The sequence below is a fragment of the Aricia agestis genome, chromosome 21 (genome assembly GCF_905147365.1).
Source record: "Aricia agestis chromosome 21, ilAriAges1.1, whole genome shotgun sequence".
Classification (NCBI taxonomy): Eukaryota; Metazoa; Arthropoda; class Insecta; order Lepidoptera; family Lycaenidae; genus Aricia; species Aricia agestis.
The window spans coordinates 7,296,079-7,314,262 of NC_056426.1; the positions used below are offsets into that span (position 1 = coordinate 7,296,079).

Genomic DNA, 18,184 nt, shown 5'->3' on the forward strand with positions numbered 1-18,184 from the left:
TTGGCGATTTCATTACATTTTATGGAAGTTAATAATATCTGTAGTTGATTACTGTAGCATAATTTGAAATAGTGAATTGAATCCAAAATGAATTCATAACTAGCTATTTGACCGAGCTTTGCTCGGCATTCGATAAAACACGAATAAAATTACATTTTCCAAAAATGATTTTTAGCTAGACAGATTTATCGCCCCCGAAACCCCCTATATACAAAATTTCATGAAAATCGTTGGAGCCGATTCCATTTCCATTGACATAGTGATCTATCAACGCACAGCCCAAACCACTGGACGGATCGGGCTGAAATTTGGCATGCAGGTAGATGTTATGACGCAGGCATCCGCTAAGAAAGGATTTGAAAAAATTCTCCCCCTAAGGGGGTAAAATAGGGGATGAAAGTTTGTATATAATAATGCTTCTTAACGCGAGCGAAGCCGCGGGCAAAAGCTCGTATAAAGAATTGCTCGTTTAAAGATATAAGATTCATATAATATAACCTTTATTTGCAAAAATATGGTTTACAGTACATTAAGATGAAACTAAAGGTTTATAACAAAAAATTAACTACAAGGTGTAACAAAATAAAGTTACTCTTTCATGGTTGCTACTTTCTCAGTAAAATCTATACAAGGGACACATACAAGTCTCAAATTATTATCATTTTGTTTTTAATTTCCGGATCAATACGACCTGTGGGGCTAAAATGGTCACATTTAGCAATTCCTCTCAATCAATTCAGCAAATGAATTGTCAAAACTGTCAAACTGACAAATGTCAAATCAATACAAAAATACAGAAATGAATTGCAAGCAGAGTTGCATTTTGCGATTTTAGAAAAATGAATCATGTTTTGATTCATATCATGATTCTTCAAAGCGATCATTTTAGCCTCGCTGCAAACCTTCAAGAATATTATTCCCTCTTAAGAGGCCGGCAACGCACCTCAACTCTTCTAACGTTGCGAGTGTCCATGGGCGACGGTAGTTGTTTTCCATCAGGTGGCCCGTTTGCTTGTTTACTCCCTCTATCTAGCTTTATTAGGAGGCAGACATACACGAAGCGACCTCTGGTGGACTTCGTGTTTTCAAAAACTGTCATTGTCCTTATTAAGAATTTTCCGACACTTACCTACTACCGCCTGCCACCAGGTGGCGCTATAAACTAAATGAATGTCAATTGTCAATATATAAAACCTTAGAAACCAGATAGTATTAATTGTGACGAACCTTTGTAATTTGACCTGGTTCTTAGGAATTTAAAAGATTAATTTTTAATTATTCGCAAGGAAACAGCCATCTAGCGGCGAGTTTATATACTAAAATAAACTCATGATGCAGTGTCATCTAGTGACCAGTAGGTGTACTTTCACAAGCTTGTTTGTGACTATAACTCACCGCTAGATGTCACTATATCTATATTATTACTTTTCGCATTACAATGATTTTATTAATTAAAAATATCCTCTCTAGGGCTTTCTCAAAATAAACAGTAGTCTCTTTTTATTAATTTATTTTATGGTTTTTAGTTCAGAGATTAAAAAAACAAATTACCAATTAGAACAAAACGTGATTATAGGGTGTAACAAAACTACGTGTACGTGTTCCTCGTAGAGAGTTCACTGTGAAAGTAGCAGCGCTGAAAGACCAAATTTTTCACTTTTGTATAGGGAACGCTGGGGCGCTTGAACTTTGCCCATACAAAAGTGAAAAAACAATACCAACCAAGATAATAATATTATTATAATTAATCAAAATATATCAATTTAACGGTTATGTACAAAGGCAATATACATTTTTAACAATGCATGAAAAGGAGGGTACTATCATTTAGTGTTGTGAGTTACTAAAATATGATAACAATTAGGTACTTTAGAGATATATAATGTATATGTCGCAGCCAACTGGTTAAAATAGCCGCTCAATCAAATATCTACCTTTTGACTGAACAACGCAACTGTTGAATGCAACGTTCAACTACAGCTAGACGACGATTACCCAACTGGTTAAATTGCAAATTAACTAAGATTGGATTGCACCAACTAATTTTAACTATAACTGTACTTAACTATAATTATAACTTAAACTTTAACTACAATGCTAAATTCAAATCTTTGGTTAAAGTTAAAAATGGACGCCATCAAGACGCCATATTTAACCATAACCATAGAGCTCGACAAGGTTTTTGGAAAAAAGGACCTAACGCTGTCAAAAGTCTTGTTTTTGTATGACGACTCGTCATACAAAAACGAGATTTTTGACAGTTCTCCTTCACCGGTAGCGCCCCGCCCAATCTTGTTGGACCAGCTGTCGTCTGTCAATTTCTCCGGTCAAAGTTAAGGTTAAAGTTAAAGCTAAATTTAGCCTTAACTATACCTAACCATAACTTTAACTTTAACCACGCCTCTGGTGCAACTCAACCTAAAGTACCTAGGCTTAGATTAAATTTTATTGTAAAAAAATACTACACTAGACTACCTTATTAAATAAGTAATTGAATAATAGCATTTTAAAAAGATAAAACCGACTTCAAATTGTACGTACTTAATTAAGAATTAAAACTCCCTATCTCAAAAACTGCTGAACTGATTTTGATGAAACTTGCAGTATTCCATAAGTTGAAAAATACCTAGTACAACAAAAAAAACACTTCAATCGGACTTGCAGTTCCGGAGATATGCGCGCACAAACATAAAAACATACATACTTACATACATAGTGCATACATACCTAAATACACTTTTGAAATTTGGCACATTTGTTCACAAGCTGCTATAGACTAACATATACAAAAACTGGACAGTTCTGGAAATATTACATACATACGCGTCGAATTGATAACCTCCTTTTTTTGAAGTCGGTTTAAAACCCGACTGCGTTTTTGTGTAATTGAATAAGAATCTCAACACCAATCTATCTAACGACACCTCTCAAGCTACATCAATTAAATAAGCCGTTCAGGGTGCAGAGCATGCCACACATAGATACAAATAAAACTGAGTTACTGATATCGAGCAAAAAAAAGCAAAAAAATCACGTTTGTTGTATGGGAGCCCCCCATAAATATTTAATTTATTTTGTTGTTAGTATTTGTTGTTATAGCGGCAACAGATATTATACACAGTCGGTGAAAATCTCAGAAGTCTACCTATAGCGGTTCTTGAGTTACAGCCTGGAGACACACAGACAGATAGAGGGACAGACGGACAGATATCGAAGTCTCAGTAATAGGGTCCCGTTTTTACCCTTTGGGTACGGAACCCTAAAAAAGAACTGTGTGGCATGACTTAGCCACTAGACAGGCTTAATTCTAAGTCAAATAATGGTGTACGCATTTATTTTGTTTCTTATCTATTTAGTGTTTAATCTTGGCTAGTTTTCGACAAGATAAACACTTTTTAGTCAATAAAAAAAGTTTTACATTTTTCATGGCTAATTCAAAAAAACCATTTTCGGATAATAAATTTTATGTTTAACAAGATTACAGATTTAATTTTATGAACATCTAAGTTTATTATAATAAATTACAAGATAGATAAGTCTAAAGTAGGTAATAGAAGAAAACTGAAATGAAAAATTGATATTTTTATTTAAAAAAAATAATGAAAAAAAAATGTGACGCAAACAATTTAATAGGGTAAAACACCTGTAGCTGACACCGCGATTATTTTATTATCTAACTACTTGGCAATTAAAATTTTATTACAATTTAATTAATTATAATAATTGTTATAATATATTCTAAGTTATAATATTATGTAGTTACGTTATACGTACCTGCTTAAATATAAGATGTTAATGACCTATAAAATAATATTATAATTTATAATAGGTAATTAGGTATATCTACTATGTCTTTATTAATATCTAGGTAAAACAAATAAATTTCAATTTTGTCGCTAAAACTCAGGGACAGCTGAACCGATTTGCCAAATTTTGATCTTGAAATATGCGTGGAAGTAAAGGGAAGATTTGATTTTGTACAGTGAGGAAAAATGTTAGGTCGTATCAATCTGACAATAATTATTTCAATCTATAAAGTCTCCGAGTCTTTAAGCTCTCCGAGTCCAATATAATATTGTACTAAGAGTGATGTTGGGGCTTCCGCGATTCTGCAGCGCATCAAATGTGTTTGCTCAAACTCACACTGATGGCTTTCAAGCCGTCACAAGAAAGCGAGTGGCTTCTTTGATGATCAGAGTTCGCGCAAGCACCAACACCATTCTTAGGGCGATAAGTGATAAAGTTGAGTGTCCAATCATGCGTCATTGGGTGCAAATTCATGTTTACGTGCCCAGTGCTGCTGGTAGGCCACGTAGTTATTTTATATAATTCCTGAGTACTAACATAGTTTGTAATAAAATAATTATTGTATTTACTAACAACTTATGGACTCCAGTCTGAAATAAACATTTTTATTTATTTATTTATTTATAAACAATAACATTGAATTAGCTACAAACGCTGGCTAATCATAAAATCAATATCGTCAACTTAAGTCATTTCAGTATAACAAATAACTGTGTTTCCTTTAACTTCATCATAAATTTCTTTATCCTCACATTTCGTGACTAAAGCTTGTCAGCCATCATTACTCATGTCAAACACGTACAATTACTGTAAGATTACACTCAGTTATCAGTTGAAGATGTCCGTGGATGAAGTTGGTAACAAGAAATTTGAAAATTGTCGTTTTATTGCACAAAATATGGAGCCTCCATTTGTGCAATAAAACGAAAATTTTCACCGGAACACAAATTAGGGCCGGAAAAATTATTTGTAATAAAAAAAATGTGGATTATAGTATAGCTAGATATATTAGGTAGGTGATAAAGTAAGGTACAAGGTTTGTTCTTATAAGGGGAAATGAGTAATGCTCTTATGTTGTAAAATGTTAGTTACCCACTTCAACTCATGTTGAGTTATCTGTAGAGCTCGAAACAATACTACGATCCCCTTATCAACAGTCATACGTTAGATCCATTATCTCCGCCCATAACACGACAGTACAGATCTATTTTATTATAAACCATCGCATAGAAGCGCGGTAGAACGGCGTAAATAATTTAAATGTCTTAAAAGATTCAAAAATAGTTTCCTTACATTGCCCCCTTCCATAGCATACCATTTGTCAGACCATAACTAGATTTAAATGGTGCGGTTCCGCCCATACGAAATACGGTCGTCCCGCTCTAACGCATACGCGGATTGGTTAAATTGTATAGGTGTCTCGCTCCCACAATGATGCTTCAAGTTTACGTCTTTACCACTTAGATGTTAATGTTGTAAATGGTGTCTATTTAGTTTTACTATTTTCAATCTTACGCTCTCAACTTAGAGTACAATTTGGGTTGCACAAAAAGTTGTAGGGGGAAGCGTTGAAGCGGGACGATCGGAGAGCGAGACAGCACGAACAATTCAGCTTAACTTAGTGAGTCCAAACGAGTTTTTATGTTTGGAAATCGTATTAAGCTTTTGTCGGTAACTGCTCCATTCAGGGCATAGTCGGTTTGTGCGGTCAAACTATCGATGGGGTGGGGCTATCCCGGTGTTACCCTACACTGTGTCACGATTCCGGCGCGAGCGGTCGACGAGCGCGTTTGAATTTCGAATGCCGATTTTTTTTTCAGTGTTTTATAAAATGCTTGTGCATTGAGTGCTAGTGGACTTAAAAAAAAACAAAATGTCATCCGTGCATTCTGACGACGACCAGGAGGAGATTAACGTGGATTCTGACAGCAGACTGTCGGGTCACGATGACGCCGCGTCAGAAATTTCTGACCACAGTTACCGGTATAGAGACTCTCCTAACGTCCACATGACTGACACGCAGCAGCGAGTCAACCTGCCTTTCAGCATATCCAGGCTTCTGGGCAAACACTTCGAGGATATAGACAAGAGAAGACATTCTGGGGAGAGTGATGACAGGAGTGACCAAGACACGGAGTCGGAAAGTGCAAAGGATGATGGGAAAGAGGCTATGCCGGTTTTTACCCACAACCCTGGACTTTACCCAAATTCTGGACTGTTGTTGAGGCCTGGCCTGGGTCTGGGTAACGGGTACTTCCCGGGGAACCCTGGAGTGGTGAGGGTGCCTGCTCATAGGGCGCTAGGTGCTCTGGGCGCCTGGGGAGTGGCTTTGGATCCCATGAGGCAGGCTGCAGCAGCTGCCTTCGCGCACCAAGTTGTGAAAGATAGATTGAACGGTAAGTCATTTATTTGTTCATTTTTAAAAGGTTCGTCAACCATTGCCGCTTCATAAAGTAGTTCAGATAGCGCTTAGTTAAATATTGCTACCAAGGGCCTGTTTCACCACTTTCCGATTTAAAAGTGCCGAATAGGATATTCACAACTTTTTTGACAGATTCTCCATACTTGATTTGTCAAGTTAATTGATGGATAGCCTATACGCCACTTATCAGAAACAGTATACTATAAAGGAAACCCATTTTTTTTTTGGTGTTCCAAAGTGTTCACAAGGTGTGATAGTTTATTTTTTTTACTGTATTAAAAGTTACTATAAATTAAAAAAAAGGACAGTGCTGGTACCTGTGTATTGTCATCGAAAATAAAAAAAAGCTACAAAACAAACCTGTGGCTGTATTCTGGTTAAAAATTAATTACCTTGTAATGAGTAATCACTAATTATTATAAAGTTAATTATAATAAACTCTATGTTAATAAAGAGTTAATTAAGTTTAACGTTAAAAATATTTAACTACGGTAAAACAATAACCAGTTAACTTATAAAATAATTAAACTCAAAATAGTAAACGATTACAAAACATTTAATACTTTTGTAGAGAAGTAAAGAAGTAGAGTTACAGATTATAAAACTTTTCTCGGTACTAGGTATATATTTAGTAATAATACGGAATGTAACATTATATTAGTAAGTACTAATATTATTAATATGTATGCAAAGTGTGTCCGTCTTTACTTACGCTGAATAATATTATTTCATATTTGATATGAAAAGTTTAGGTACAGAGATGGAGCAATTTTTACGAAAATTCTTTGCTAAAACCATATATAAAAAATCCGTACTATCAAAAAGAAACGACTAATGAGTTGAAAAATTATTGCTTATTATTTCACTTAATAAAAAAAAATCGTATTAGGTATAATGTATGTTGTAGATAGATGATATTATACTTATCTTTACAAGCCTTACTTTCATCATAGTCACGTAAAATAAAACTAAGTAACACACAACAGACAATACACGCACAAAATTAAAATTTAATCAAACAGAAAACCGTCATTTTTCCACGGTTACGCGGGCAACAAACCTAATATTTTATTACTTAATAAGAGATCAAACGGCATATTGTACTCTCTAGGGCTTTCCCTTACCGAGGGCTGCACTTTCATTCATTATGAGGGTAGTTCACCCTTATCACCAATATGCTTATTGCAAAACACAAGTGTCAATAAAAATGTTGAATTTTTGAAAATAGAACGCAGCGCAAGTGGAAAAAATTGGCAGTTTTTTAAGAACACGGAATTTAAATTTTGATCTAAATGTAATACGAAAAAGTCTCAAGAAATGAAATGAAACAAAACTGTCTCATTCATAGTACCGTATTTAAAAGTTATTTCAAACTTTTTTTGAGTTGCTTTATGTTAATTGTTATTGAACATAATACCAATACGTGCTATTATAAATGAGAAAGTGTGTATGTCTTCGTCTTGCACCTCTTTATGCCTAAAATACTTAACGGATATTTACTAAATTTAGCATGGAAATACTTCGAGTCCCAAGAAAGGACATTGGATACTTTTTAACCCAGCAAAATCTTGCGCTATAGACTAATTTCGCCGCAAATCGTAGGAGCGCAGGCTGCATCTTCTCTTTATAATAATTATTTCCTTTTTTATAATATAATAAATACACTTTAAAAAAGTAACCATCTAACTTTTTTTAATTCCCGAACTCTACGTATGTACTTAAATAATTACACGGCTAACCTCAAAAAATCCGAATGACACATTTTGGGTCCGCCTACATAGTAATTTGTCGCGCCGCCGACGGACCGAAATTTATTTGCTTTTTTTCTTAGTTTATCTTATTTTGGCGTCGGCCTTTTACAGTATCAGTTTTATAGTTCGACAAAAAAGTTAATAGTTTTTGTAACAAGCCTTTTAAAATAACTACTGGCTGGCTACTTTTAGAAATGTTTATTGTTATAAACAGTTTATTATAGCAAGAATAATTTACAAGAAGACGACACCCGTAGCTACGGGATAACCGAATATCGGTACAACGGAATTCCATTGTACCGAAATTCGGTTATCGCGTTCGAATCGTACATTTATCCGGGTTTAATCTATACTATATTCTTCACGGAACCACTAATATGTATTCTGTGACGGAACTCAAAGTATCTGCATTCGACATACCAAATTTCATCAATATCGGTTTAGCGCTTTAAGCGTGAAAAGGTAACAAACAGACAAACAAACACACTTCACATTAATTATTATAATATTAGTATGGGTAAACTTATAAAGGTACCTTTAATTTCACAACTTAAATATCAATGTTACTTTTGTTTTTATTTTAGGCAATAAATTAAGAAATGTCATTAATATTATAACAATTTATATAATAATTTATTATTATATATTTTGTTATAATTACTATGATGACATAGTAGATTTACCTAAAGTGTTAGATTTATGCAACATCTATCTGACTCATCGAAAAAACTTTCCTAATAACAAAAAAAAACACTAATCTTTGCATAATGACCCTCACTTTTTTGACCCAAATTTTTTGCGACCACCGGCGCTCAGGAAGTGTGCCGTGGCCCATAATTGAGACAATAGGTAGTCCGGAAATATAAAAAAAAAACTCCTTTGTCATTTTAGCGCCAATAATTTGACAGCTAAGTCCGTGACTCAGACGATATTTCCGAACGTGTTAAAACGTTTCTTTTTCAAATTCACATGGCGCCACGAATTGACAGCGCCGAGTTATCTGTGTCTTTGTTTGTTTTTAAATTTAAATAAATTAGTGAGATAGTTTATTTTATTGTTTAGATTGGGTGTTCTTTATCTTATGTTTTTAAGATTTACTTAAAGAGGTTACGATTAATGGTCTAGTTAAATTTACACTTCAATAATATTGAAAAGTTTATAGGTAATTGTGTTCTAAAGATTGTGAATTTTTAAATTTTGGATAGTGGCTCTTCTCGCGCGATAAAATATTATCGATAAACAACTTTTGAATGAACTAAATAGAAAGTACAAAGTATCCATAATAATATTATAGATTCGATTGTGTGTTCGTCTGTCTCTTTGTCATCTCTACACGCCTAAAGCGCTGAACCGATTTTGACGAAAGGACGGTAACAATATTACACATTAATCCACCAAATTTGGCGGAGATGTCGATATTACACATTTACATCACCCAATTTCACAATAGTTTTTGGCTACAACCTGTATTAGCCTGGGTTTAATTTTCATACTTCTGTGGCCATTATCCTTTGGTAGGCAGATATAACTTTGGCACAACGGAGTTGCGGGCATCGTCTAGTTATTAATAAGCGGGAGAGGTCAAAAACCAAATACTATCTTAAGTTTAATACGAGTATGCCGTTAATTCCCACGGAAAGCAGCACTATTGATGATATAAAAATTACCAATAGTCAGCCATATTTCCGGTCCTGACCACAGACCAAAATCTCAATGACATCCGGTGATAATTTAGGGTTTGCCGATCCGATTCCGATCCACTTATAGTGTGCTCAAAGTGTACTTAAATTGAGAGATGCTTACAATGCTTATAGAGTTAGTACTATAAGATGTAATATTTAAGTGACCGAATAGAATATGTGAAATAAACGAAAACATTTATACGTGGGAGAGCCATGCTTCGGCACGAATGGGCCGGCTCGACCGGATAAATACCACGTTCTCACAGAAAACCGGCGTGAAACAGCGCTTGCGCTGTGTTTCGCCGAGTGAGTGAGTTTACCGGAGGCCCAATCCCCTAACCCCTACCCTATTCCCTTCCCTACCCTCAACTATTCCCTTACCTTCCCTACCCTCCCCTATTACCCTATTCCCTCTTAAAAGGTCGGCAACGCACTTGCAGCTCTTCTGATGCTGCGAGTTTTTTTATTAAATTAAGTGCCAAATTATTTTAAATGTAAAATCAGATAGGTTTATTCATAGGCAGATGGCGGACCTACATAATTTGGTCCCGTTATGACAAACTCAGCCGGCAGATCACGATTAGCAATTGAATTGACATACTATACCAATTACCATCCTCATCACCTTGATGAGTGGCAGTCTTCCACCTTGCGTTTTTCCCGAAACTTTCTGCCGCGCACTGTAAAACTCTGGCACGAACTGTCGCCAGCAGTATTTCCGTACCAAATATAGTTGCGAGTGTTCATGGGCTACGGGATGCTTTCCATCAGGTGATCCACTTGTTCGTTTTCCTCCTAATTAAAAAAAACAACGTGCGTCCACCATCTGCCTATGAATCAATTTTTACGATGGTTATTTTTAATGAAATAAGGGGGCAAACGACCAAACGGGTCACCTGATGGAAAGGAACTTCCGTCGCCCATGGACACACGCAACATCAGAAGAGCTGCAGGTGCGTTGCCGGCCTTTTAAGAGGGAATAGGATTACAGGGTAGAGGGGGTAAAGAAGGGAATAGGGAAGGGAAGGGTAGGGAATTGGGCCTCCGGTAAACTCACTCACTCGGCGAAACACAGTGCAAGCGCTGTTTCACGCCGGTTTTCAGTGAGCCCGTGGTATTTCACCGGTCGAGCCGGCCCATTCGTACCGAAGCATGGCTCTATCACGTTAAAGTTGGTACCTAAGATTTAGAATAAAATGAAATTAGAAAAAAAAATTACTTTTATTTAAAATGTAGGACTTGACAAAGAACATACGTACCCGCTAAGAATGCAGTCAGATGATGCTACAATTATTATAGCTCATTTCTCAGCATCCTGCCAGGGACCTACTAACATTATCCTGTAATTATGTTACCGATTTAAAGCCGCCCGCCACGATGCTAAAACTTAGTAAGTTTTTTATTGCTATAATGAATAATAATTTTAAACTTTGCCATTACAACATTAAAAAATTAAAAAAATCGGCTTTTAAAATGGCAAATCTTAATTTCAAATAAAAAATTTAAAACCCGTTCATACGTAAAGTGTATTTTTATCTCGAATACAACAGTAATTATTTTCATCTTAAACTATTTTATAATTAAAAAACAACAAAATGTTACATAATATTATAATAATTAGGTACATAATAGACAATGACGGAAATAATAAATCATGCCGAATGCTAAGCCACAATAGACATAACTACCAGTAGTTCGACTGCAAAGAAACGGACAGGTTTCAATATCTGTCAAATTTGTCGGGTTTCACTAGGATTATAAGCGGAATGTGCCTCGCGCTGGCTGATATAATTTATTTTTAAATATTTAAAATAAAGATTTCAAAATTGGGTTCTGACAATTTTAATCGCATGTGCCAAAACATAAACAACAATACGACCAAAGAGGAAACGTCCAGCGAATATGTCATAGTTTTAAATTCGTAGGTAACAAGTTAACAACCCTAGCGACGATTTTCGTCATAATAGGTCAAATTTAAAAATTTCAACATCAGTTCTAAGTCGGCATACACTATCATTCTGTCTACTCTGGCTAAGCTTTCTGTTATTAAAGTGCTAACACTGTATTAAAATTACAATGTAAATATTACACACATATTACACTTCACAGTCATGAGTTTTTGGGTTCCGTACCCAAAGGGTAAAAACGGGACCCTATTACTGAGACTTTGATGTCTGTCCGTCTGTCCGTCTGTCTCCAGGCTGTAACTGAAGAACCGCTATAGCTAGACTTCTGAAATTTTCACAGATTATGTATTTCTGTTGCCGCTATAACAACAAATACTAAAAACAAAATAAAATAAATATTTAAGGGGGGCTCCCATACAACAAATATGATTTTATGGCCTTTTTTGCTCGTAATCAATAATGGTAGCAAGTAGGCACTTGCAATATTCACAATATAATTAATTATATTTGTACTTTAATAATCTATAATATAAAAATGACTCGCTGAATGTGTTGCTAAGCGCAAAACTCGAGAACGGTTGGACCGATTTCGCTAATCCTTTTTTTAAAATATTCCTTGAAGTACGAGGATGGTTCTTACGGAGAGAAAAATTCTAAAAAAAAAAATTCTGAAAAACTCTAAAAACAACACTTTTCTATACTCCCATACAAAAGATTTGTGATAATACTTAAAAGTCAAATATATAAAAATGGATTTTCAATTATGTTAGTAACGCTAAAACTCGAAAACGGCTGAACGGGTTGGGCTAATTTTAGTCTTAAAATATTCGTAGAAGTCCAGGGAAGGTTTTAAAGTGACACGAAGTTCACCGGGACAGCTAGTTAATAATAAAATAAATATTTAAGGGGGGGCTCCCATACAAAGATACAATTTTTGCCAACTTTCGCTCAATAACGGTACGGAACCCTTCGTGCGCGAGTCCGACTCGCACTTGGTCGATTTTTATTTTCATACAAAGGTTAAAAAATTTTACTCTTTTAGCGCTGCCGCTTTCACAGCGAACTTTATATTATAGGAGACACATACACACCCTAAAGTATTATCAATAAGTTTTGTTACATCCTGTATAGAGTTTACTGTGAAAGTAGCGCTCTAAGGGCAATTTTTTTGTACATATTTATATAATAATAATAATAATAATATAATAATAAATCATTTTATTCATCTCCACAAATTACAAGGATATATAAAGGTACTTAAAAACTAATTGTTTACACATATTTATTAAGTTGTAACTTGTGGGAGATCTGGAGTCTAAACTAGGCCAAGCCTGTAATATAGATCTCCAGGCCCCCCCAACCAAAATTATTATATGTATTTGTGTACAATTTGTGAACATCACTTAGTTACACTCATTATTTGCATGGACAAGCGCCCTGGCGTTATGAGTTTGCCCATTTCAAAGTTTAAAAAAATCGGCTAGTGCGAGACGGACTCGCGCACGAAGGGTTCCGTACCACAATAGAGCAAAAATAGGCTGAAATTGTATGGGAGCCCCCCCTTTGTTATTTAATTAATTTTATTTTTAGTTTTTGTTGTTATAGCGGCAACAATTATACATAATCTGTGAAAATTTCAGAAGTCTAGCTATAGCGGTTCTTGAGTTACAGTCTGGAGACACACAGAGTACAGACAGACGGACAGGCGGACAGACATCGAAGTCTTAGTAATAGGGTCCCTTTTTTACCCTTTGGGTATGGAACCCTAAAGAGAGTAACTTTTTTTAAAGTTTCGTGAACTCTATACTGGCGACTTATAACACGGAATACATCATTCGTACGAGTACTTATACACACTCAAAAGTATTAAATAAATAAATAAATAAACGTTTATTCAGTAATCTGGACCTTACACAAAGTTCTGTACATTTAAATTTAAAGATACCACACCATACAAGTATCAGAAACACACAAAGAAAAAAAAAAAGAAAAAAACAACAATACAAGAGGAAAAAAAATAACAATTAAACAAAACCTAATATGCATTTAGCAAGGCGCCAGATACAAATTGGTAGGTGCTAGAGACGGCCCTGGGAATCCACTCAGGTTCATGAATGTGGGCTCCACAGTCCCTGATATTCTGTGGACCCATTTTGGACGCGTTAGACAGACCACGTCTTGAGGCACACAGTAAACAATAATAATATCAAGTGTAATAAATGGTTGTGTATAAGATAATTAATAATTATTACTTATAATAAAACATAAATAAAATAGATAGCATTGACTGTAAATAATGATGTAAGCAATATATAATATACGATTATACATAATAATATAATTTGTGTGTGGTTAAAGTAGAACAAAAAAAATAATACTTATTAAAAAAATATATAATATAATAGTTTAAAATAAAATATATAATATAATATTATTAGTTATCACTTTGTTTTGTTACACCCAGGCTAGTCTATTGCTAAGTATGTACTCACATGCGGTTTTGCTCGATAGTTTTACTCCAAATTAAGTAATAAAATTACTGTGTGGACCGCAAAACTCACAGCTCGAAGGCTCGCATCGAGCCAGCTCGAAGGCTCACATCGAGCCGGCTCGATGGAATTAAATATTAGGTATATCGTTTTGGAGTCAAACTATCGAGCAATGCTGAATGTGTGGACGAAAGCCCGAGCCGTGGTTACTCTACGCGATTGCTCGATCGAGCAAAACCGTATGTGAGTACTTAGCATAAAACTAAAATGTTTATTTATATTAGATGTACAATAAAACAAGATAAATATCTTTCATCTGCATATACGTAACTAATGTAATTTCAACTCTAACGATTTATAATAAGTCTTAGATTTGAATAAAATAAGCTTATCTTAGAAGATCTTGTATTCGGTAGCATTAACAGCTTTTTTGTTCGTTTTAATTACTGCGTCCATATTTTATATATATTTTTAGATTAGTTCATTATATTTTAGATTAATTCCTTATGTAACACGTTAAAGTAAAATAAAGACTTAAAAATTTTGAGTAATATTAGGTATATATTATGTTTAAAAATAATGAATGTCGAATCTACAATGCTATAATACATGATTCTTTACACTGGCTCAAAGAAAAAAAACTTATGCATATTTTTGCCGTCGGGTTACCGTATCACAAGATTTGTAAGTTTGTTAAATAAAACATTTTTTTTTATTTATTTACTTGATGAATTCGACTTTGTATTTCCTCCTAATATAAACCTTACTTGGTCTTCCACAAATATTTCAAGATTATATTAATATATACGTGGGAGAGCCATGCTTCGGCACGAATGGGCCGGCTCAACCGGAGAAATACCACGTTCTCACAGAAAACCGGCGTGAAACAGTGCTTGCGCTGTATTTCGCCGAGTGAGTGAGTTTACCGGAGGCCCAATATCCTACCATATTCCCTTCCCTACCCTCCCCTATTCCCTTCCCTTTCCATCCCTACCCTATTACCCTATTCCCTTTTAAAGGCCGGCAACGCACCTGCAGCTCTACTGATGCTGCGAGTGTCCATGGGTGACGGAAGTTGCTTTCCATCAGGTGACCCGTTTGCTCGTTTGCGTCCTTATTTCATTAAAAAAAAAAAGATTAAAATTAGCCAAATCGGCTCAGCCGTTTTCGGGTTTTGACGACTAAGGGTGGGTTGCACCCATTTAGCTTCATGGTTGCACCAACTTACTTTAGCTATAACTGTAACTTTAACTATAACTATAACTACAATGCTAAATGTCAAATCTTTGGTTAAAGTAAAAAATGGACGCCATATTTAACCATAACCTTGAGCTCGACAAGGCTTCGGTCGGACCAGCTGTCATCTGTCAAATTCTCAAAGTTAAGGTTAAAGTTAGCCTTTACTATAACCATAACTTTAACTTTAACCACGCCTCTGGTGCAATCCACCCTAACAAAATTAAAAATTTTATTCATATAGATCAAAAGTAACAAAATTGAAAATTCATTTTTATTTATCCATCGTTTGATCCATAAAAACGCCTATGTTGTCTTTAAATTATCTTATACGGTAATATAACTTAGGCTGTTTATTCAATCCTAATTTGGTGTAATATAGGCTACTTTTCTTTAGGAACTAATGAATGGGTTGTGTTTATTTTGGTTGTTAGTGCTAATAAAGCTTTATAACTCCCGTCGGTGGTTTTTGATGTTGCAATTTTAATTCACTTTTAACTCTTTAATTTGATTCCGCCCTAATATGTGCTATTTATTACAAAGTTTCATCATAATCGACAGAGGACTTGCTTTTTTTATTTTGTGAAAGCAGCTGGCAAAACAAAAAAAAAATCGGAAGCTTTATCTGGCATAACTTCTCATTGGAAATCTTTAAAGACGTATTAATTGTTGTAACTTGTAGAATTGCAGAGTTTTAAATAATAATCATAGTCCTTTTACGTCTACATACTATTAATACATAATTTCTACATTAAAATTATTATTTACATAATAATAATAGCCAATCAGGTTATTGAATATACTAATTTAAGGGCCTGTTTCACCACTTTCTGATAAAGTACCGAATAGGCTATTCACAACTTTTTTGACATATTCTCCATACTTTATCTGTCAAGTTAAGTGGTGGATTGCCTATTCGTCCCTTATCAGGAGGCCCTAAGGGCCTGTGTGAGGGCCTGTTTCGCCACTTTCTGATAAAGTGCCGAATAGGCTATTCACGGCTTTTTGACAGATTATCCATACTTCATCTGTCAAGTTAAGTGATTGATAGCCTTATCAGGAAGTGGTGAAACAGGCCCTAAGTGTCATATTTAGGGCCTGTTTCGCCACTTTCTGATAAAGTGTCGAATAGGCTATTCACAACCTTTTGACAGATTCTCCATACTTGATCTGTCAAGTTAATTGGTGGATAGCCTATTCGTCACTTATCGGAAGTGGTCAAACAGGCCTTTAGTGTTATAATTAATCTGAAAGTGATGTCTGTCTATTATCTATTCCGGCTTAAACCACTCAGCGAATTTTCACGGAATTTGGTACGGAGATAATTTAAGGCCCTGATGAGGAGACGGAATAATGTTTATTCCAGAGTTCCTATTAAAAAAAAGTTTATACAACATCTAATACTAAGGCGAAGAATTTGTTCGTTTAAACGCGCTAATCTCACGAACTGCTCAGCCTATTTTTGTGTAATTGTAGGCACAATTGTAGACCACGTGGAAGAACATCGACAACTTTTTTGTTAAAAAATGGGGGGTGAGCTAAGATTTTTTCTTTATCGCATCTATATAGAATCGTCCATAAAATGCATGGAATTGACATAAGACGAGTCGAACGTCAACGTCATGTAATGACTCATATTAACGAATTCTTATGTCAATTCCATACCATAAAGTTAATATATCTAGCGGAATAGAGCAACAATCTCGAGCTGTCAAACGAAACCGAAATTAGTTTCATCTGTGTGTAAAAATATGTGTACGTATACACTTACACAAGCATGATTGAACATGATTTCTATGAGATTAAATTGTCAAAGTGCGGCACGTGCCGACTGGACGTCAAAAAAAGAGTGCTGCTGTTATATATCACACGTCTCTTTTTACCATGCAGTGTTACTGATAGTGACATCTCGCTTGCTCAGGCCTTTGTTTCTCTATTCCGCTAGGTATATAAACTTTATGTTCCATACATTGTGATTTGTGATCGGCGATTCTATGACGAAGCGACAACGAAAAAGTTTTGGCTAAAATGTACGGTCCTGCAAACAAATTTTTTCCGCCACAAACTACACGTAAAAGTCGGTAAGCCGACATTATAGAATATACTCCCACACAGTCGTATCATCCTTTCCCCCGGGAAATGTGGGAGAGGGGCCATGTTTATCGATGATTTTCCCAACTTTTACGCCTTAGGATATACGATGACAGGACTTTATTGATTTACAACAACACTTTATGGCGGATATACGATATTTTGATTATGATTCTGCCGAAGGTTTTTGACGTTTTATACTCGTTCCGCGTCTGTGTAAATAATGGAGTGAACCGTACATTTTCCCACAAACACATACTCGTGGTCTGCTCTATGTTTGTGCCCATAACAATCGGACTTTTTGTTCAGTTGAAGTGTCTGTCAGACACTTCAACTGAACAAAAATTATAATGTTGGCGTTGCGTTCTTTGACGCATTCAATTATTGAATGCGCAATACGAAACTTGAATGAAAGAAGATTACGAAAATTGAAGATGAAAGTGAACAGTGTGGACATAGCTAATCTACATCGTAATAGGAATAAGAAACACAATCGCAATTAGTATAAAAATACTTCGTACTTTAATGTAAGTATTTTTATTTATTTACCTGATTGATGATGATTTTTATATCATGGTTTGCGAGATTCGCACATAGCGGGAACCGTGCATTTTTCAGTGATCTATATACATAAAAATGGATTTTCAATTGTGTTAGTAACGCTAAAACTCGAAAACGGCTGAACGGATTGGGCTAATTTTAGTCTTAAAATATTCGTAGAAGTCCAGGGAAGGTTTTAAAGTGACACGAAGTTCACCGGGACAGCTAGTAACTGATAATAATCTATTATGTCCTTTCG

The 18,184-nt window shown here is 35.1% G+C and overlaps 1 protein-coding gene across 1 annotated transcript in view; it reads left to right on the forward strand.

Annotated features, from left to right (window-relative positions):
- The first annotated feature begins 5,527 nt into the window (after positions 1-5,527).
- The window catches only part of LOC121737586 (T-cell leukemia homeobox protein 2-like), a 52,356-nt gene continuing 39,699 nt past the window's right edge, over positions 5,528-18,184 (forward strand). The window contains exon 1 of the mRNA XM_042129246.1: positions 5,528-6,203. Within this exon, the coding sequence (XP_041985180.1) occupies positions 5,681-6,203 (523 nt within the window). The 5' untranslated portion in view covers positions 5,528-5,680. The remainder of the gene's footprint in view (positions 6,204-18,184) is intronic.